The following is a 21619-nucleotide window of genomic DNA, read 5'->3' as shown; positions in this document are numbered from 1 at the left end:
GAGGGGCATTCCCTGCGCCAGTCGGTTTCGGCCCCTTTAAGGCGTCGTCCAACAGCGTGGCGGGCGGTGCGAGACCTTACACACGTGGGGGGCGGGGCTGCAGCGCGGCTTGCGCGAATAATTTAAAGGGGCCGCGCCCGCGGCGCTGGGCGGAAAGCTACTGGTGTTGGCGCAGAGTGGACCCCGGCTGCGGCCCGGTGGGTGAGTCCGGGTTTTCGTCGCCCCCGCAGAGGCGTCCCTTCGGGGGTCGTTAGCGAGTCCTCGGCTTTCCCAAGACCTGCCCTCCGATGGCCGGTAGCCCCCGACTCTGTGATGCTCCCATCCCCCCCAGTTCCCGGCAGGTGTTTCCGCGCCAGTAGCCAAGTACGCGCTAGGGAGGAAGAGGACTAGTCCTCCCCATGAATTTTCCAGGTAATACTTCCAGGGTCCAGTGACTCCCCCAAATTTCCGTTAGCACTCTAGCGGTGCCAGAAATACTCTCAGGTTTCAAGAAAAGTCCCAGTAATATTCCAGCATTCATTCCTAGGCCGGCTCTTGCTCAAACGACCCCAGGGACGTGCCCACCCACTTCCCAGTTTTCCCAGGAATAGTCCTGTATTCCTGAGAATCTCTCAGCAACTTTACAGTGATCCCCAGTAATCCCAGCGTCCCTGGTTACGTCTCCCAGTAATGGCGCTAGCATCGTTCGGAGAGTCCCAGTGATGCACCACACTGTCAGAGACCCCCGTAACTTTACTAATGCGTGACGGTAAATCTAGCATCAGCCAGTACCACCTTGCGAACCCGCCCCACGCCGAGCGTCCCGGGATTCCTCCGAGACCTCCGCAACGCCCCAGGATCCCTTGTGTGGGAGTTTACAGCAGCACTCCCGAGCGCCCCCGCCCGTGGGTCTCCCCCGGGGCAGGGCCCGTGGCTTGAAGGCCCCAGTTTCCCTGGGGTTGGGGCGTCCAGTCTTCGCAGAGGGGTGCGGTCTAAGGTCTGCCGGGTCAGGATTGATCAATCCCTCAGGGCAGAGGCTAGGAGAGGGCCACTTGCGGGAGGAAGGCGGGCTCTTCGGGAACCCGTGCGCAGGCTGCTGACTAGGGGTATCCGGCCGGCTGCCCTTTGGCCCCAGGGTGGGGCTGTACCCGTGGGGCGTCTGCTCGGCTCGGCGTGTGGGTGAAGGGAACCAGGGACTTGCCTTACTCCCTAGCCCGGGTGTCGAGGTCAACCTGCACCACCCCTCTGCTCTGCAGCGCCCCACCAGCCGTCCCCAGGCCAGTGAAGCCATCCAGGCGGCGAGTACGAAGGGGGCAAGGCTCGCGGTAGGGGCAGGGGAGAGGCGGGCCCAGAGTGACGACTTGCACCGGTTCCTGCTGCTTCTTATTGCCCAGGACTCCGGGGTACCAGACCTCCGCCCAGTCTGAAGCAACTGATGGAGGCTCCGTTGCAAACGGGAATGGTAAAGATTGCTTTGTGAGGCGATGTGGGGACTACAATTCCCGAAATGCTTAGCGCTCATCGCGGTCCCGCGAGAACTGTCCAGACGGAACTACGTTTCCCGGCGTGCGTCGCGGGCCGCGGAGCCGCCGGAAAGAGTTGCGCCCCCGGGGAGGGAGCAGCGGCGGCCCATTCTGCGGATGGGGACGTCGAGGCACGAGCCGACTGTGACCTCCTCGGGGGCGGCGGACTTGACCGAATGGGATGGGGACGGGGGCGTCCCCGCCTCCGGGGAGGGCTCGGCAGGCCGGGTATGCGATGCGCAGCCAGTGCCTTTCGTCCCGCAGGTGCTGGGCGTGATGATTGGGGCCGGAGTCGCGGTGCTGGTCACGGCCGTGCTCATCCTCCTGCTGGTGCGGAGGCTGCGAGTGCCGAGTGAGGACCCAGAGGGCCCCTCCGGGGAGGCTGCGGAGTGGGGAGCTGAAATGCCCGGGTTCCTGAGGCAGTGGAGATGGGACGTAACGGGAGTCTGCACGCAGTGCTCTCCTCTCTGGCCTTGTGGGGTCTGCGCAGAGCTCAGAGTGTTTGTCTCCCCACTTATCCCCAGAAACGCCAGCGCCGGATGGCCCCCGGTATCGATTCCGGAAGAGGGACAAAGTGCTCTTCTATGGTCGGAAGATTATGCGGAAGGTGAGTTTAGGACCCCCGGGGTCCCCGCTGAACACACAGAGGTTCTGCCTTGTCCTTTTTACTCGTCTTAGTAAGTCCGTCCTCCTTGGCTAGGGTCCTCTGGATCTGGCCCCTTCTTCCCTTGGTCTGAACTGGCAGTTCCCCCATCCCCCATCCTTACTCTTTCTAGGTATCACAATCTACTTCCTCCCTGGTGGATGCTTCCGTCTGCACCACTTCCCGGCCTCGCATGAAGAAGAAACTTAAGATGCTCAACATTGCCAAGAAGTAAGGCTGTGTTGGGTGTACCTGGCACTGGGGGCTATCTCAGGGACCCTTTGAGTAATCAGCCCACACCAAAGGGTGTATCTGAGGGTTCCTTGAGCCGTGCGGACTGTTTGGGGAGTCTTCCCACATCAGAGGGGCTATCTCAGAACTCGCTCACACTAGACAGGCCAGCTCTGAGAACATCTCAGCGAGGTTCCCCCTACCACGGGGCGTCTGTGAGTCAGTCAGTGTCTCAGATACTTTGTAATAATAGGGCCTGGGCTCTCCGTTTAGGCCAGTTCATGGGTCTCCCCACACAGTAGGTGATTCGTTGGGGTTAACTCACGTGTTTCTGTGATCTCCTGGAGGGGTTATCTCAGCAACTTCTCTACGTCAGAAAGCATCTCTCTATGTCACCCACCCTGGAGTTCTTCCTACACTAAGGAGGCTGTCTTAGGCATTTCTGTTCTCCAGGAGTCATTTCAAGAATCTTCTTGCTCTAAGAAACATAGGAAGGACATCCCAGGGCTCCATGCCATCAGCAAAGGGATATCTCAGAGTCTCTGAGAAAGGGTCTCCCAGGGATCTTCCTAAGTTGGAAGCTGGCTATGAGGTTGGTCTCCAGACATAACAGAATGTACTTTTTTTTTTAATAACGTTTTATTTATTTATTTACGAGAGTCAGAGAGAGAGAGAGAGGCAGAGGCAGAGGGAGAAGCAGGCTTCCCGCCGGATGCGGGACTCGATCCCAGGACCCTGGGATCATGACCTGAGCCAAAGGCAAACGCTTAACCATCTGAGCCACCCAGGTGCCCTCCCGGAATGTACTTGAAGGTCTGTCTCAAGAGTGTTTTCACACCAAGGGTTATCCCACTGAGGGTGTCATCCTAGGGCTGTCCATGACCAGCAGATGTGTCATCGCGTGGCTTTTTGTGACTTCGGTAGAAGGGCTAGCTCTAGAGCCTCTATGATCAGTTGATGGTCTATATCTCTTGTCTCTGTATTTCGCGGGGGTTGTGTCAGTGTGTGCATAGCCTCGAGGAGCTACACTGATGTTGTCATGACCTTCAGGGGGCTATCTCAGCTCTCTCTGAACTGGGCAAGGGCTAGCCCAAGATCTCTTTGATCAGAAGAGGAGGTATGTCTGGATTTGTCTATATCGTGGAATTTAATTCAGGAGGGTGTTTACACCAGAGGGTCCTATCTCAGCGGGCTTGTGACCGGGAAGGGGCTATCTCAGTAGTACCTGTGACTTGCAGGGAAGGGCTCTTCCGGGTCTACGAGCAGCAGAGAGCACTATCTGTGCTCTCCACATACAATGAGAGCTGTTTCAGGAGTCTTGTGACTATCGAAGGGGTCATCTTAGGGTTCTCTGAGATCTGAAAGGAAAGGCCAGCTCAGGGAGCTTTACAAAGATCCGAGCAGCTGATGGGGTCTCCTCGTATGATGGAAGCTACCCCGGAGCTCTGCTTGTGTTGGGGAGGCTATCTCCGGGTCTGGTCTGTGCTAGGAAGGAAGGTCTCAGAGGTCCCATGATGAATGGAGGTACAGTTTCTGGGGTCAGGCCTCATTTTATGTCAGCGGTGTGCCTAATTACAGGGTCTGTTTCAGGAGCTTATGATTAGCAAAGAGGCGATCTCAGGATTTTACATCAGAGGACAGCAAATTTTTTTGTAAGGGATCAGGTTAGTAAACATCTCGGGCTTTGCAGGTCATACGACTGTGTTACGGTATTTCAGTGTTGTCGTTGAGTGAAAGCGGCCACAGGTAACGTGAATCAACGAACACGGCTGTGGGCCAATAAAACTTCATTTACGGAAGTAGGTTGCGGACCAGAGTTTGCTGACCGCTGTTCTTTGTGATTTAGAGGAAAGGCTATGTGGGAGTCTTCAGGTCTGCCCCCTCCCTCTCTCTGCCTGCTCCCTGCATCCCTCTCTTCCCCCCAGGATCCTTCGTATCCAGAAAGAGGCACCAACACTGCAACGGAAGGAGCCCCCACCTGCAGTGCTCGAGGCTGACTTGACGGAAGGTGACCTGGCTAACTCCCACCTGCCCTCCGAGGTGCTCTACATGCTCAAGAATGTCCGGTCAGTGTTGGGGTGCAGGTGGGGGGTGGCTGCAGAGTTGGGGGGCTCACCTGACCTCCTGCATTCCTCCCCCTCTCTCCCCCATCCAACAGGGTGCTGGGCCACTTCGAGAAGCCTCTCTTCCTGGAGCTCTGCCGACACATGGTCTTCCAGCGGCTCAGCCAGGGAGACTACGTCTTCCGGCCAGGCCAGCCGGACGCCAGTATCTATGTGGTGCAGGATGGGCTGCTGGAGCTCTGTCTGCCAGGGCCGGTGAGTGGACCAACCGTGGGGTACCACGGGGGAATGGGGAGTGGGGACTGGGATGGGCGTTGCTGTCGGTCAGCGGGGTTCGCGGACTTTTGAGATGCGCAGGCAGAAGTTGGGAACAAACACGCAAGGGTGTTGAGTTGGTCTCTGTGGTCAGCGGTTACGGTTAATGACGGCCAGAAAATGGATGCCAGCCAAAGATTGGTGGGTTTGGGGATCAGGGTGTTAGTGATCACTGGGTGGTGAGGTCCAGAGCCAGTGGCATGCTCAGGGGGTGGGAATGCCAGTTGGCAGGGGGGACAGCCCCAGTCAACCTCCCCCCCCCGCCCCGTGTCTCAGGATGGGAAGGAGTGTGTGGTGAAGGAAGTGGTCCCTGGGGACAGTGTCAACAGCCTTCTGAGCATCCTGGATGTCATCACCGTAAGTGATTAGTCTTGGGGGACTAGCAAGCTGGGTATGAGGACCCAGTCGGTGGGCTGGTTTGGAGAGGGTCACCTGGGGGGCCCCAATCTCCCAGAGTCCCCTTGGATGCTGCCAGTGGTCTCGCAAGGAACTGGCCTTGGGAAGGCCTTGGGGAGCAGTAAGGGAGCGCACAGCCCCTGATCTTGATTCTGCTCATTCCCCTCACACCCACAGGGCCACCAGCACCCCCAGCGGACTGTGTCTGCCCGGGCAGCCCGAGACTCCACAGTGCTGCGGCTGCCCGTGGAGGCCTTCTCTGCTGTGTTCACCAAGTACCCCGAGAGCTTGGTGCGGGTGGTGCAGGTCAGCGGGCCTTTGGCCTCCCTCCACCTTCCCCCGCCCATCCCAGGCACCTGCGGGCTGGGGCTCAGCAGCCAGGTGGCGCTCAAGCTGTGCTTATCAGCCCTGAGCAGCCAGACCTCTGGGGGCCCCTGTCCCCTCCCTTTAGCTGCCTCCACCCTTTCTCCCCAGGCTTCTGCCACCTGATTGTGGGTTTCTCCCTGGCTCACCCTCTGCCCACGGCCAGCCCCTTACTGCTCTTGGCCTTGATCTTCCCTACACTTCCACCCCCTTAATGCCTAGTCTGCGTGTTCTTCCGCTTCTTGTTATCTGATTTTCGTTACCCGGTGTCTCACCCCCCCCTTCTCCCTGGCCACAGATCATCATGGTGAGGCTGCAGCGGGTCACCTTTCTGGCCCTTCACAACTACCTGGGTCTGACCAATGAGCTGTTTAGCCACGTGAGTTCTGTGGGGGGCCCAGGGAACATGGAGCCCGGAGGGTGGGGGTGGGATGCATGCCTCCCAGGACCTACCACAAGGGGACTCTCTGTCACCAGGAGATCCAGCCCCTGCGCCTCTTCCCCAGCCCTGGCCTCCCAGCCCGCACCAGCCCTGTGCGTGGCTCCAAGCGGGTGGTCAGCACCTCAGCGACTGAGGAACCTAGGGAGACTCTTGGCCGGCCGCCTGACCCCACTGGGGCCCCACTACCTGGACCTGCAGGTATCAGAGATGACCCCAGCCGTTTCCCAGGGACCCCAGGTCTGTCTCCTGTTTGGTCCCCCAGGGACCCCTGGCCTCGGCCCCAGGGGGCCATCAGAATCACTTTCCTAGTCCCCCAGGTCTCAGAGACTGTGAGCTGACCCCTTTCTAAACCCCGCTCAGTTCCCTACCCTGTGATCCTAGCTTTAGGCTCTGAGGGGCAGGAGCCTGACCATGTGTCTCTCCCAGGGGACCCAGTGAAGCCCACATCCCTGGAGGCTCCCTCTGCCCCCCTGCTGAGTCGCTGCATCTCCATGCCAGTGGACATCTCAGGTTTGGGGCACCAGATGGAGGGGGGGAGGCCATCGGGCTTCTGGGTTGTTTGTAGACGTACCAGCCTTGATTTTTCCCATCTGTGAAGTGGGAATACTGGCAGTATTCTTGTGATGTTTTTGTGGGTAATTATTGAGATGGTGTCCTCCCAGCTGTGGTTAAGAAGGATTCTGAGGGCGAGTGCTGTAATGCAGTAGTCACGTCTGCGCAAGTAGGGGGTTTGGCACGTAAGTCAACTGGGGTCGTTCTCATCTTTATTGTTTTTATAAAATACCTCCTGCCCACTGCAGGCTTGCAGGGTGGGCCGCGCTCTGACTTCGACATGGCGTATGAGCGTGGCCGGATCTCCGTGTCCCTGCAGGAAGAGGCCTCAGGGGGGCCCCAGGCAGCTCCCGTTCGGGTAAGGCCTTGCCCTTACCCCCTCCCCTCCCCAGAGACCTCCCACAACCCTGGCCTGGCCCACGGTGGCATCCCCGAGAGAAGGTAAGGTGGGAGCACAGAGGTCACAGGCCCTGTCCCGTGCAGACCCCCACTCAGGAGCCCCGGGAGCAGCCAGCGGGTGCCTGTGAGCACAGCTACTGTGAGGACGAGCTGACCACCGGTGGCTGCCCCTTCGGGCCCTATCAGGGACGCCAGACAAGCAGCATCTTTGAGGCAGCGAAACGAGAGCTGGCGAAACTGATGCGGATTGAGGTGGGTGGCCGCGGGGCTCCAGGAGGGACGTGGGGTGGGGGACGGGGAGGAGGCCCACAGGGGCCCATCTCAGGCCCCCTTTCTCTCCAGGACCCCGCCCTCCTGAATAGCCGAGTCTTGCTGCATCATGCCAAAGCTGGCACCATCATTGCCCGCCAGGGGGACCAGGTGAGGCTGACCCCTGGTCTCTAATGCAGCTCCCACCCGAGACCTTTTTCTGACCTCTGAACCTCACCCCGACCCTACGTGTAGATCTGTCTCAAACGTGTGATTTCCATCCCTGCCCCTAGATGATATACTCTGATCCCTTTTGCGCTCTGGACCTAGTGACCTTTCCTCTCTAATCCTCGAAACTTTGACCCGAGGACCGCAGCCCCTCGGTCTCTCTCACCTGCTCTGGCCTTTCCTGTGACTTCCGTTTTCTGACCTTTCGATTCTGCAGTATGCTCTGACGTACTGTCTGCTTCTCCTCCTGGGTCCCTGCTGGGATGGGTGTGCGATAAGTGTGTATGCATCGGAATCTGGACCCGGAGGCTGTGCACCAGTCCCTGGAGCTGGATTTCAGTGCTTCCTGGCAGCACCCGGGACTGTAGGAAATTGTATCCCATGAATCCCTTTGTTGTCCACATGGGGAAACTGAGACCTGGTCATGATTTCACAGTCTGGAAGTATGGAGGAGGAGGGCTCTGGACTTGGGGGGGGGGGGCAGAGTTGTGATCACACTCCACCCTGACTTCCTCTGTGACCTTGGGCAAATCACTGAGAAAGTTCTCAGCGTCCTCATCCGTGGAATGGGGTAATAACAGTAACTCTCTGGTAGAATTGTCACTGGGATTGAAGAGTGGCTCTGAACTGCTTAAGGTTTTCAGAGGTGACAGGCTCGGAAGGTGCTGGAGCAGCTCATGGGGAGACTGGGGGGCGACATGACATAGGCACTAAGACTGCAGCCCCACCTCAGGGGAGGGGGAGGGAGGTCCTGGGCTTGGGGCGGGGGTGGGGGGAGTGGCCCACCTGCCATCTGGCTGGGATATTGTTGTATCATTTGGTCTGTTGCATGAGCTGTCACCTGGAGCTGCTCATTGCAGGGGTGGGCTCCTTCCTATAGAGGAAGTTGAGTGAGGCTTTTGCCAGCTAATCGTGGTACTTGGGGGGCGGAAGAATCGTGGTCACACCATGGTTCTTGTGGTGGGCCCCTGGGCCCTACCTGTCTGGGAGACTCTGTTGGCCTCAACCTAGCTCCAGCCTGGCCTGCTAACAGACCAGACTGGTTGGTCTGCAGCTCCTCGAGGCTGCTGGGGGGGTCTTCAGAACTTTGTTAGGGACACTGATCTGCTATGCCTCCCTCCAAAATTTCATACCAGTGGTTTTTCATTTGGGGTCCACTCCAGGGACATTTGCCAATGTTAAGACATTTTTTTTATTGATTTGGGAGGGTGCTACTGGCATCTAGTGGGTAAAAGCCAGAGATGCAAGAATGCACAGAACAGCCCCCCGCAGCAGAATTATTCAGTCCCAAATGTTAATAGTGCCAAGGTTAAGAAGCTCTGCTTTACAGACATTTCCCAAAGTGTGCTTCATGGAACACCTGTATCATGAACAAAGGATCTGTGCTCGAACAGATTTGGGAAATGTTGGCTATTTAATCCCTTTGTGGAAGCTCTTGGTGAACACCATTAGCATATTCAAGGCTCTGAGAAGTCCTGCTGTGAAGAGACTCGCTTGCCAATCTGATGACAAATGGCAGCTTAATGTTAGTAACTCCCGTTCATATCCCAAACGGGAGTCTGGAAGTTCTGTCTTAGAAGATTACAGCACGTGTATGTGTCTCCTGGGGCTGCAGAGGCAGGAAACACCAGCAAGATCCCTGCCCTTGGGAAGCCCACAGTTCTGACCGACATTGCACTCAGAGAATTACTCCAATTCTTGTAAAACCGTCCGTGCTTCATGCTTACACATAAAAGACGTTCTTGGCTTTACAAAATCTGGCTCAGGCAGGGTAGCAACTCTGAGGAGGTGACTTCCAGCTACGGAGGAAGGATGGGGAGGAATTAACTAGGTGCAAGGGGGAGAAAAGAGCTTTCTAGGCAGAGGGAAAGCTTGTGCAAATATCCTGTGGTGGGAGTAGGATTATGTGATCTCTAGGAAACAAAAGGAAGTCAACAGGGTGGAGCGGAACAAGGGACCTGGGAAAAAATACAGATGCAGATACACACATGAAATTGTATCTACATAATACCTTCAGTGGTTTTTAGGGCATCCGCAGAGTTGTGCAACCATCACCACTATCAATTTTGAATTGAAAGAATACTTTCATCACCTTGAAAAGAAGGCTCATACCCTTTAGCTATCCCCCTCCTGCCTCCCAACCCCCACCTCAGCGGTAAGTAGCGCCTAATCTTAGGTCTCTATAGACCTGCCTGTTTGGGACACTTCACATAAACGGAATCACACAGGATGTGGCCCCCTGTGGCTGACTTCTTTCACTCAGCATCATGTTTTCCAGGTTCATCCGCACTGTAGTGTGTGTTGGTGCCACTCCTTTGTGATGAAATAGTCGATGGTGTGGGCCTACTGCATTTTGTGTATCCATTCTTCATCTGATAGACACTTGAGTGATTTCCACCTTTTGGCTATTACGCACAGTGCTGCTACGAAGATTTCTGTATGAATTTCTGTGTGGATGTAGATTTCCATTTCTTTTGGGTGTATATCTAGGAGTCAAGTTGCTGGGTCAGGGCAATCCTACGTTTAACTTTTTGTGAACTGTTTTTGACTTTTGCCAGACTGCTTTCCAAGGCAGTGGTGCTATTTTATTTTTTATTTTTTTTAAAGATTTTATTTATTTATTTGACAGAGAGACACTGAGAGAGGAAACACAAGCAGGGGGAGCAGGAGGGAGAGAAGCAGGCTTCCCACGGAGCAGGGAGCCCAACATGGGGCTGGATCCCAGGGCCCCGGGATCATGACCCGAGCCGAAGGCAGATGCTTAACAACTGAGCCACCCAGGCGCCCCGGTGCTATTTTATGTTCCCACCAGCAGTGATGAGAGTTTCAATTGCTCTACATCCTAACATGTTTTGATGCTAGTCATCCTAGTGTGTGCAGGAGCATCTCATCGTTTTGATTTGAATTTCCGTAGTAATTGATGATTTTGAGCACCTTTTCTTTATTATAAAATTTATTTGAGAGAGAGAGAGAGAAAGCACGAGCAGGGAGGAGGAAGGAGGGGCAGACGGAGAGGGAGAAGCTGACTCCCTGCTGAGCAGGGAGCTTGATCCCAGGACCCTGAGATCATGACCTGAGCTGAAGGAAGACGCGTGTATAGAGTATAGAGGTTATGTAAAAGTAAAATAAAACCTTTATTAAAAAAATTCTGGGCCTTAATCTGAGCTCAGATTTTGGTAATCCATTAGTAATGTCCGCTCTGGGTGCCGAATGGGAATTAGATACATATGCTGTGCAGCTCAGAGCTATCCAAAGCCTTTACTCCCCCCTTCAACTTTTCCTTTCTTAGCCTTTCCTTTGGGTGCCTTGAGCTGGGTGGGGGCTGGGACTGTTGCCCGTGTGCCCATCTCTGCCTCTGCCCCACAGGATGTGAGCCTGCACTTTGTGCTGTGGGGCTGCCTGCATGTCTACCAGCGCATGATTGACAAGGCAGAGGATGTGTGCCTGTTCGTGGCACAACCTGGGGAGCTGGTGGGGCAGCTGGCAGTGCTCACAGGCGAGCCCCTCATCTTCACACTGAGAGCCCAGCGTGATTGCACCTTCCTGAGGATCTCTAAGTCCGACTTCTATGAGTACGGCTGGGCGCCACCCCCCCAGGGGGTGGGAGTGGCACTTGGAGGGCCCCCACTTGACTCCGTTCTGCTGTGGCAGAGGTCATCCCTCTGGATGCCCAGTGTCTCTCCAGGGCAGCTTTGAGCCCTTCTGATCCTACCGCCAGGCTGTCGTCCACCCTCTTCACTTCCTAAGGAATGTTCCAGGGCACCCCCCCCCAGCTCATGCACCCCTAATTTTCCCCTCCAGGATCATGCGAGCACAGCCCAGTGTAGTGCTGAGTGCCGCACACACTGTGGCCGCGAGGATGTCGCCCTTCGTGCGCCAGATGGACTTTGCCATCGACTGGACGGCTGTGGAGGCAGGACGCGCTTTGTACAGGTGCAGCCTTTGCCCTTTCTTGCAGCTCGAGCCTTGCCCGAGACCCAGCCCTGACCCTGTCTGACCTGCTCCCCACCCCAGGCAGGGCGACCGCTCCGACTGCACCTACATTGTGCTCAATGGGCGGCTGCGCAGCGTCATCCAGCGGGGCAGTGGCAAGAAGGAGCTGGTGGGCGAGTACGGCCGCGGGGACCTCATTGGCGTGGTGAGTGCCGCGCCACCCACTGCCCTCTGATCACTCCCACTACGGGTTCCCCCCACCAATCCTCCCAACAAACACATCGTACCAGGTAATATGATGGGCCGAGCCCAGTCCTTTCCATGGGCAGAAGGGGGCACCCTTCTGTGTGGTGAGTCTAGATCAGACTCCGGCCCCAGACCTCTATTAGAAGAGGAGACAATCCCCCCCGCCTCCCGCCGGGCATAGATCCCTAACCCTCTCCCTCTCCCCGAAGCCCTAATGAGTAGTGGGGTTTGATTTCCACCCATATCGGGGGTCTTTCGGGGCAGGGCGGTAGTGCCTCGTCTCTACCCACGGTCGGCTCCCCCTTTCCTGTTGGGGGCCTCCCGGCTCAAGCAGCCCTGGTCATGCACTGGGGGGGGGCCCCCAGGTGGAGGCGCTGACACGGCAGCCTCGTGCCACGACGGTGCACGCTGTGCGCGACACGGAACTGGCCAAACTCCCGGAGGGCACCCTGGGCCACATCAAACGTCGATACCCTCAGGTGTGGCTCGGAAGCCGTGTGGGCTGGTCTCCTCAGGGGGGGCGGGGCCCGAGGGGGCAGGGCCTAATAGTGGGGACAGAGTGGGGTGGGGGATAGAGCCCCAGGGAGCAGGGAGGAGGCGGAAGCCCTCGAGTTAGAGCAGGGCTCTTGGGAGTGGGACCCAAGTAACGGGGACCCAGACACCTCGGTAGGAGGAGGGAAAAGTAGAACTCAGACAGTTGCCCCTCTCGTCTCATTGGACGGCCTCCCATGCCCCAGGTCGTAACTCGCCTCATCCACCTGCTAAGCCAGAAGATTTTAGGGAATTTGCAGCAGCTGCAAGGACCCTTCCCAGGTGAGAGCCGGCTGGCCCCGGGAATGCTGGGGGTTGTAGTCCGACGCCTAGAACACGCTGGGAGGGGGAGCCCGAAACCCTGGGCATGCTGGGAAGTGGAGTCCAGCTTATAAACCATGCGCTGGGTGGAGCTCAAAGTAGGCGTGGGATCTGATTTCCGGTGCCTGCTGGCGGGGTTGGGGGGGTGGGGTTCGGGGTCCTGGGCACGCCGGGAAGCAGAGCCTTAGACCCAGGCCATGCTTTTAATGGAATCTAAAATATCAGTTGTTGCCGACGGGCGGAATCTTTAAGGGCGAACTTGGTTCTGGGTGTCAGGGCCTGCGGGCGGGATGGAGTCCACATCCTGAGCACACTGGGCGAGGGAGTCCCAGAAGAGTATGCTGGGAACTGAAGTCCGTGGGGTGGAAGTTGGGGGCTAGGGGCCAAGTTGGGAAGTGGCTTCTGAAGTTACTGACTAGCAGGGAGGTGTAGCTTGCTGAGTTAGGGCACATTGGGAATGGAGTCGGACTTCAGGTGCGTGGAAATATGGACCAGAGGTTCTACGTAAGGGAGAACCGACCCTGAATCAGCCCAGCTGCTCCTCCTTCCCTTTAGGGCCTTCTGCCCCTTTGGCCTTGACACCTGGATGGTAGGGGGCAGTGGTGAGCCTTGGCTAAGGACCGCCCCCATGCTCAGGGTCTTCTCTGACAGATTCCCCCCCCCCCAGTCTTGGCCCATGTGTACAAATGCCCGTTCATTTTCCATCAGGCCATTGGTCCACCCTTGTCACAATTGTGGGGCAGTCTTGCTGGCAGAAACATTAAGATCTCGGACCCCTGAGTGCCTCTCTGTTGATGAGATACAGAAAAATTTTCCGGGGAGCACCTCATATGTACTAGGCCCTGTGCTGGGCGCCAGTGTTGGGGGGCTGGGGAGAGTGCACAAGACAGAGGAGGCTCCTAGAAGAGTTAACAGCTTGGCAAGCAAGACATTGAAAAATACGAAGAAAAAGTGTGACGTCACAACCTGACACATACAGCGAAGAAAACAAAAGAAGGTCTTGATGGAGTGTGATGGAGGGAGGGAGGGAGGTTTTTCTGGGGACAATGAGCTGGGACTTGACATGCCCAGAGACAGAAATGAGATAGGGCGTGGCACTGAAGAGAACTAGGAAGGCCTCACACACAGGGTTTTGTGGTTTTGAAGCCCTTCAAGGAGGAAAGTGAGTAAGGGGGAGAAATGGGGGGAAGGAGTCAGGTCACATAGGGGCTGGGAGCCCCAGAAAGACATTTAAGCTTATTCAGACTGTTACGGGAAGCAGCTGGAGGGGAGGAGCCAGTGGGAGGTCCAGGCGAGAGAGGTGGGTGAAGGCTTGGTCTAGAATGTTAGTGGAGAAGCTGGGAAGCAACAGATGGGTCAAAAATATATTTGTTCCTGTGTAGTTTCGTGTTCAAGTTCCTTCAGTGGCTAGAAGCACCAAGGCCATAATGGGGTAGGGGCACAGATCTGTCCACACAGGCACAGTGGAGTGCTTATAGAGTTATGTAATGGATCCCGTTGAGATGAGGCCCCAAACTGAAGGTCAGATGGCTAGGTCTTACCAAGACAGGGGATGGGGTGAGGCTGTGGGTCCAGGACTGAGGCCACAACCTCTTCCGCGGCTTCACTAAGCCTCAGTTAGATGATGAAGGGTGGGGATTTCTGAGGAGGAGGAGGCAGGTCTACCTCTCCAGACGCAGGATTGCACAGCAAATCTCCTTCATTGGGGTCTCAGCAGGCTCGGGACTAGGTGTCCCCCCTCACTCGGAGCTTACCAACCCAGCCAGCAACCTGGCAACGGTGGCAGTCCTGCCAGTGTGTGCCGAGGTGCCCATGGTGGCCTTTACTCTGGAGCTGCAGCATGCTCTGCAAGCCATCGGTAAGTCGGGGGCGTGGGGGGGGCGTGGTGAGAATAGGCCATTGGTCTGAGTGTGGGTGGGACACGTGCAGGCAGGGCTGTGGTCAGTGGGGGTGGGGTGGGGGGTATTACGGGACAGGCCCCCAGTTCTCCGGGCCCGGGTGTCTGACTCTCCATCCTCACCCATCCCCAGGGCCCACACTCCTTCTCAACAGTGACATCATCCGGGCCCGCCTGGGGGCTTCTGCTCTCGATAGGTATGTGTTCGGAGTTTGAGGAGGTGGGGGATAGATTTGAAGCCCAGAATGCCTTCAGATCTGGTTGAGTCCTGGGCTGGGAACCAAGGAGCATGTGCCCCATCTGTTCAGTCAGTGGGAGACCATGGGGCATGGACATGTGGGGGCCTGGGTGTCTAAGCTCCCCTCCTCCCAGTAATGGAACTACATGGTTTCTGGGAGGTGTGGGACCCCTGCCCAGCCCCCTGGGATGACTCACCCCCACCCCTGTCCCAGCATCCAAGAGTTCCGGCTGTCAGGATGGCTGGCCCAGCAGGAGGACGCGCACCGCATCGTGCTCTACCAGACTGACACATCGCTGACTCCCTGGACCGTCCGCTGCCTGCGCCAGGCCGACTGCATCCTCATCGTGGGCCTGGGCGACCAGGAGCCCACTCTCGGCCAGGTCCGGAGACCGTGCACAGTGACCCCTCCCCCCACCCCCGGACCTGGCCCTCTGCCCTCCGGTGCCTGCAGCAGGCCCCGTGCACCCTCACCGTGGGGCTAGGCAAGCAGAAACCCAAGAAACCCAAGCTCAGCCGGGGGCTGGGGGGGTGGGGGGGTGGTGGCGAGGTCATGACCGAGGATTAGTGACTTCCACTCTCTGTTCCCCCCCAGCTGGAGCAGATGCTGGAGAATACAGCCGTGCGCGCGCTCAAGCAGCTGGTCCTGCTGCACCGGGAGGAGGGCTCAGGCCCCACGCGCACCGTGGAGTGGCTCAACATGCGCAGCTGGTGCTCGGGGCACTTGCATCTGCGCTGTCCACGCCGCCTCTTCTCCCGCCGCAGCCCTGCCAAGTTGGTGAGCGCCGCGCCTGGAGAGGAGCCCTCCCAGGGACCACCAGCCTCTAGGACCGTTCGGGAGCAGGGCCGCTGTAGCCGTGGGCTTAGAGACGCGTGGGGGCAGGAGCGGTGGTGTGGAGGTCCAGACGTTGGCTCTTGCACCCCCATCCTCATGCGTCGCCTCTCTGTCCCCCCTGCATCCCAGCACGAGCTCTACGAGAAGGTTTTCTCCAGGCGCGCTGACCGGCACAGCGATTTCTCCCGCCTGGCGCGTGTGCTCACTGGCAACACCATTGCCCTGGTGCTGGGCGGGGGCGGGGCCAGGTGAGGGGCGGGGCTAGGGTGCCGGAGGGGTGGGGCTTATTTCCCGGAGCCGCCCTGGAGGGGTGGGGCTGGCACTCCGTTCCTTGCCTGTGGGGGAGGGGGGTGAAGGGGGGAGCTGGGGGGGAGGGGCGGGGCCTGGGGGGTTCTCCAGTCGGTCCCTGGCTTTTGTCTCCCTTGCAGGGGTTGCTCACACATCGGCGTGCTGAAGGCATTGGAGGAGGCAGGTGTCCCTGTCGACCTGGTGGGCGGCACGTCCATCGGCTCCTTCATCGGGGCCCTGTACGCGGAGGAGCGGAGCGCCAGTCGCACGAAGCAGCGGGCCCGGGAGTGGGCCAAGGTGTGTATGGTGGGGAGGGCACCTACCGCAGGAGCACCCTGAAACCTGAACCCCGAGGGGCTCCTGGGCTTTTTCTGCCTTGTTCCTGATTTTATCTGTGAACCCCTCCTGGACCCTCATGGCAGTACCTCCAGGACCTCGCCGGCCTCTTGTGACCTCCTGGTTAGTGACCCTAGTCCCCAACCCCGCGCCCTCCTGGCTGGAGCAGTCAGGACTCTCAGTGACCACCTCGTTAGTGACCCCAAGTGACTCCCGTTCGACCCCAGCCGGTCTCCTCGCTCCTAGGGCATGACCTCAGTGATGGAGCCGGTGTTGGACCTCACATACCCCGTCACCTCCATGTTCACCGGGTCGGCCTTCAACCGCAGCATCCACCGGGTCTTCCAGGACAAGCAGATTGAGGTGTGCCCTCCGTCCTCGCCTGCCCCGTCCCCGCCGCTCCCCGCGGGAGTCCCCACTTCTCTCCCAGCTGGGTCCCTGTCCCCACAGGACCTGTGGCTGCCGTACTTCAACGTGACCACGGACATCACCGCCTCGGCCATGCGTGTCCACAAAGATGGTAGGTGCCCCCAGCCAGCCCCGCAACGACCTCTGCGGCTGTGGGGGGAGGGGGTGCAGGGAGGGCAGCCAAGCATCTGGGACATTGTTAACATGAGTGACCGTCCACCCTGGCCCGATTGCCGAGCACTAACCATCACCCACTAATGCCCCAGAGGCCCCAGGTATGTCTCTTCTCAGGGGTGGGGGGCTGGGGGAGGAGTCAGGCGCCTCACCCCCTCACGCCGTCCCCGCAGGCTGCGTGTGGCGTTACGTCCGGGCCAGTGCCTCCTACTGCCCTTACCTGCCCCCGCTCTGCGACCCCAAGGACGGGCACCTGCTGGTGGACGGGTGCTATGTCAACAACGTGCCAGGTCAGCGAGCCCACCGGGCTGGCCGGGCCTCCGAGCTTGTCTGAGCGTGTCTGTGCGTGTCTGTGTCTGTGTGTCCCGCCGGGCAGGCTCCCTGTGGCGGTACGTCCGCGCCAGCATGACGCTCTCGGGCTACCTGCCGCCGCTGTGCGACCCGAAGGACGGGCACCTCCTCATGGACGGCGGCTACATCAACAACCTGCCAGGCAAGTGGCTGCCCGCTCGCCCGCACGCGCGCACACGCGCAGGCGCACGCCCGGATAGGCGCCCGGGAGGACGCGCGCGCACGCTCACGCAGCGGCAGATACGTGGGAGCGCCCGAGGACAGAAGTGTGTGGAGCTGGAAGGCGCATCCACGTAGACACACGTGCGCACACGGAAAGGAGCATGCAGGGGACCGTGGGACACCCGCCTGGGCTCACGCGTTCTCGCGGCTGCTCACAGTGCGGGTAGCGTACTCCCACACGTGCACGTGGCCAGACCCCTGTGCCCACGAAATCAGGCGCGTGTCCTTGCCCACCAGGCTGTCCACGTACACACCGCGTGCTGCCTCAGGTGCGCACAGGCGTGTGCACACACACGGCGGGCACCTCTCTGTCCATGGAGAGCTTTCCTATCTGCTGACCTCACGTGTGCAGGCGATAGGGGGGCCGGCTGTGCCACTGAAAATTTCGCGCGTGCCCGGAGGCAAGCACACACAAGTAGACGTGTGTGCTAGCTGAACACACACTCGGTCCTGGAGGCCGGAGATCAGCCAACTCCAGCCAATCCAGCCCCCTGCCTGGTTTTGTAAAGAAAGTTTTATTGACACGCAGCCAAACCCAGTCGTTTACATCTCATCTGTGGCCGCCTTTGTGCCACACGGGCAAAGTTGAGTAGTTGAGGGGGAGGCCACTCGGCTGCCAAGCCAAAGTTATCTCTTGGGCCCCTTGCAGAAAAAGTTTGCAGGCTCTTGCCTTGCAGACTCTGTACGGATGCACATGCTAACAGCCGCACACACGTGAGCAGGTGTATGCAGATCCGCAGGTTGATCTAGACGTGTTGACGGAAGTGCACTCAGGCCCTGGTGTGTGTATAGAGCTATAGACACGCAGAGGTGTGCATGTTCACGCACAGGAGACACACCCAGAGGTGTGCATGTTCACACGCAGGCAGGAGACACACACAGACAACAGAGATGTGGGCAGGCACACAGATGTGGGAACATGTTCCTAGACACACAGATTAGCTCGAGGGACTCGTGCAAAGTCTCCTGGAGACTCGGGTATCTTCCTGTGCTGGGCCTGGCTATAGGACCCTGTCCCCATCCCCCCAGGCTCTCCCAGACCCACTCAGGGACCCTCCGTGGGGCACATGGACGGACATGCAAACACAAACCCACAGACACACCACCCACCTCACGGGGCCATCACCTGCCCTTCACGCCTCTCTCCTGTTTCCCTGAATGTCTTTGTTCTTGGTCATCGTTCTCTGTCCCTGTCTCAGCCCCAAATGTCCCCCCAGACTCTCTCTCCTTCCGGATCTCTGATATCTTTCTCCCCCGAAAATCTCTGTTGCTCTCTCTGTTTCCCTGCATTTCTCTCCCTTGTGGCTTGACTTCCACGCCTCTGCTGCTTGGGCTCCCTGCCTCTCTGACTTCCTGTGTCTCTGGTTCCTGGTGCCCTTACCGCCCTTTATCTCTTCACAGCACTCCCCTTCCTCCAGCCCGCTGTCCCCCCATGTGTCTGACCTGGTGTCTTTTTCTCCCAGCAACTTTGTCCCTTTGCCTCCATCTGCCCCATCCCTCTGGCCCCAGTCCCCCAGACCTAAAAGCTCCACCGTCGGACCCCACCTCCTTAACATCACAGGCCTGGAAGTCCGTGCCCTTTGCACACCGGCATGTTGTTTGCATGGTTTTTTTGTGTGTGACCATTTGCATGATGGTGTTTGTGGGACCGGGTTGAACGTTCTCTGCCCTGAGCCCTGGTGGGGAGCTGCCTGCTGACCCTCCCCCCTCCACCCCCCGCCCCACAGCGGACATCGCCCGCAGTATGGGTGCCAAGACAGTCATTGCCATCGATGTGGGAAGCCAGGATGAGACAGACCTCAGCACCTATGGGGACAGCCTGTCTGGCTGGTGGCTGCTGTGGAAGCGGCTAAACCCCTGGGCAGACAAGATCAAGGTTCCAGACATGGCCGAGATCCAGTCCCGCCTGGCCTACGTGTCCTGCGTGCGGCAGCTGGAGGTCGTCAAGTCCAGCTCCTACTGCGAGTACCTGCGCCCGCCCATCGACTGCTTCAAGACCATGGACTTCGGGAAGTTCGACCAGATCTATGTGAGCGGGTGGGAGTGGCACGGTGCCGGTGTGGTGGGCTGGCAAAGCTTTACTACTTAAAGCCCAGAGCGACCCGAGGGGAAAGATTGTAGGGCTCCATTCCCAAATGGGCTCCGGGAGGAGCAGAGTGGTAATTGATTTGTGATGCCTGCGGTGAGTGTGGCAGGGGAACGTGGCTGTGCGTGTGCTGTGAAAGCACTGAGTTTCCTGCTGGGTGCTGGCTGCACTGCCCGAAGCACATGAGAGGTTTCTAACGCCGTTTGCGCACGCGCGGGTGGGAATGTGAACAGCCGATCCGTTAGTCATGTCTGCCACAAGCATGGCCAGTGTGGAGCCATGCGCGGGCCGCGCCGCTGATCTGAAAAATGCGTCCCAGCCCACGGCAGCTGAAACTGATCAGGAGCTGAAGTGTGCCGTGGTGGATTAGTGATGTCTGTCACGGGCTGGGGAGATGGTGATGGCTGCGCGGTATTGTGTATTTGCAGACCTTGAAATAAGCTGACGCACTGTGGTCTCATGCCAGTTGGCACTTGGCACACTGCATGGGGCTGAGGGGGAAAGAATGTGGAGAGGTTGATGGGTCAGGCCTGGCAGGGGCACAGGATGAGGAATTCGGGGACAGGTGTGCTACACGTGGCTGGCTCGGAAATAAGTTGAGCCTCAGATGCCAGCTCCCTCCAGAGCATCAGGCTCTTGAGGGGCCCAGGAAGGGTTAGCAGAATGGAATCAGCAGAAAAGGGGAGGCAGAGAAAACATGAGGGGAGGGGCGTTTGCAGGCCCGGCTCCAGCCCCCTCCCTTCCCGCAGGATGTGGGCTACCAGTACGGGAAGGCTGTGTTTGGGGGCTGGAGCCGGGGCGACATCATTGAAAAGATGCTCACGGACCGGCGATCTGCCGACCTCAACGAGAGCCGCCGCGCGGATGTAAGCCTGGGACCTACCCCAGTGAGGCCACTCAACAACAGAGCTTTCCCCCAGCCTGGCTGAGGCACCCCCAAAACTCAGATGGCCCCAGACCTCTTTGGATTTAGCAGAGCCCCTCAGACCAGAGAGCTGCCCCTCGGATCTCGGGGCCCCCAAGACACCACAGCCCCTGACACTCCGGGACCCCACAGCACCTCCGAGATCCTCACCCGCGCCACTCCACAGGTGCTGGCCTTCCCCAGCTCTGGCTTCACCGACTTGGCGGAGATCGTGTCCCGGATTGAGCCCCCCACGAGCTACGTTTCTGACGGCTGTGCTGACGGTGAGGGGCCAAGGGCAGCTTCGAGGGGGGCGGGGATGGAGCTGGGATCTGCGGGATGTGGCTGGAGATGTCGGGCCAGCCCGCGCCCCCTCACTTCGCCCTGCTCCCGGACTCCAGGGGAGGAATCGGACTGCCTGACCGAGTATGAGGAGGACGTAGGCCCTGACTGCTCGCGGGACGAGGGGGGCTCTCCCGAGGGTGCGAGCCCCAGCACTGCCTCCGAGATGGTGAGAGTGGGTGGCCCTGGCCCTCCACGGGGTGGGGGTGACACGGCGGAGACATGCACAAGTACCAGTGTCCCGTGCTGTGTGACGTGTGCGTGCGGCGCTCCTGTCCCTGCAGGAGGAGGAGAAGTCCCTTCTCCGGCACCGGCACTGTCTGCCCCTGGACCCTCCCAGCTCAGCTGCAGAGGCCTGAGGACCTCGAGAGGGGTCCCCCTGGGGCTGGGCCGGGGCTGAGCCCTGTAGGGGTGGCTCACTCCTCTGCCTGCTGCTATGCCTGCGACCCTCCTGGGTCCCCCTGGGACCCCAGCCCCCGGGGCCCACACACTGGACTGCCCTGCCCCCGGGGGGACGGGCCGCACTGCACTGATGACCATGATCAGTCACTCCCAATAAACCTTTCCCTCTTGGAAGCGGCCTCGTGTCATCTTTGGGTTCGGAGGGTCACCTCGCCCCCCTTTCCGTGACTAGGATGGCTGAAGCTGAGGCCCAAACGGCCTTGAGCTTGTCACAGTACCCACATGCCATGCCCAGCCTCAGGCCCAGCTAGCTTCCGCCACTGTGAGTGTTCTCTCAGAATTGCCCCGTAGCCCCACTCAGTGCTGGCTTCAGACCACAGGATTTCTGGAGATCACAGATATTCTTGGATGCCCACCCTGGCACCCCTCATTTTCCTTACTAGGTTTCCACAGCCTCTGTGCTCGACTGGTCCTACTGTGTGCAGGTGCTTTGTGTTTCCTATACGTTCCTACTGTGTGCACCACAGAGCCTGGTTCCCAGAGGACACTGTGTGCCTATGCACAGGCTTAAGGACTTTCAGAAGCTCCCAGGCATTGGTCCTACTGTGTGGTAGGCTGTGGTCACACACAATGAGCCAGTCCCTATGGCGCGCTGAGACCTGTCCCCAAGGGTTCTCATTCACTGTCTTGGTGTTAGACTTTGGAGCCAGACTGCCTGGTGT

At 58.8% G+C, this 21619-nt stretch overlaps 1 protein-coding gene across 5 annotated transcripts; it reads left to right on the top strand.

The window, feature by feature from the left end:
* Positions 1-112: 112 nt before the first annotated feature.
* PNPLA6 (patatin like domain 6, lysophospholipase) lies at positions 113-21071 on the top strand. 5 transcript variants are annotated; one of them, XM_025863082.2, is made up of 34 exons: positions 113-201; positions 1236-1441; positions 1767-1854; positions 2027-2109; positions 2279-2376; positions 4302-4442; positions 4535-4694; positions 5031-5111; positions 5328-5456; positions 5812-5892; positions 5991-6153; positions 6382-6465; positions 6756-6865; positions 6991-7158; positions 7249-7326; positions 10750-10955; positions 11185-11316; positions 11398-11521; positions 11928-12041; positions 12300-12375; positions 14132-14272; positions 14445-14508; positions 14764-14932; positions 15145-15327; positions 15514-15632; positions 15813-15969; positions 16255-16371; positions 16459-16528; positions 16967-17083; positions 18891-19192; positions 19999-20115; positions 20341-20437; positions 20555-20664; positions 20780-21071. In XM_025863082.2, the coding sequence occupies exons 2-34, from the start codon at positions 1415-1417 to the stop codon at positions 20852-20854; spliced, it is 3981 nt and encodes a 1326-aa protein (XP_025718867.1). In that variant the 5' UTR covers positions 113-201; positions 1236-1414; the 3' UTR covers positions 20855-21071. The 5 variants fall into 5 exon arrangements, with proteins under 5 accessions (XP_025718867.1, XP_025718866.1, XP_073745552.1 ...); XM_025863081.2 differs by having other exon boundaries at positions 14129-14272; XM_073889451.1 differs by lacking the exons at positions 113-201; positions 1236-1441; positions 1767-1854 and adding an exon at positions 1454-1730 and having other exon boundaries at positions 14129-14272.
* The last annotated feature ends 548 nt before the right edge of the window (positions 21072-21619 follow it).

Source organism: Callorhinus ursinus, unplaced genomic scaffold (assembly GCF_003265705.2).
Source record: "Callorhinus ursinus isolate GAN/ISIS: 27379988/994484 unplaced genomic scaffold, GSC_fseal_2.0 scaffold107, whole genome shotgun sequence".
NCBI lineage: Eukaryota > Metazoa > Chordata > Mammalia > Carnivora > Otariidae > Callorhinus > Callorhinus ursinus.
Note: the sequence above shows the minus strand (reverse complement) of the source record. Positions and strands in the feature narration are given on the sequence as shown.

Coding starts and splice junctions, on each gene's coding strand:
- PNPLA6 (XM_025863079.1), top strand. CDS start 1,464: ATGTGGGGACTACAATTCCCGAAATGCTTAGCGCTCATCGCGGTCCCG. Junction 6,466..6,755: donor CATGCCAGTGGACATCTCAG/GTTTGGGGCACC, acceptor TGCCCACTGCAG/GCTTGCAGGGTGGGCCGCGC. Junction 17,084..18,890: donor CTACATCAACAACCTGCCAG/GCAAGTGGCTGC, acceptor CCCGCCCCACAG/CGGACATCGCCCGCAGTATG.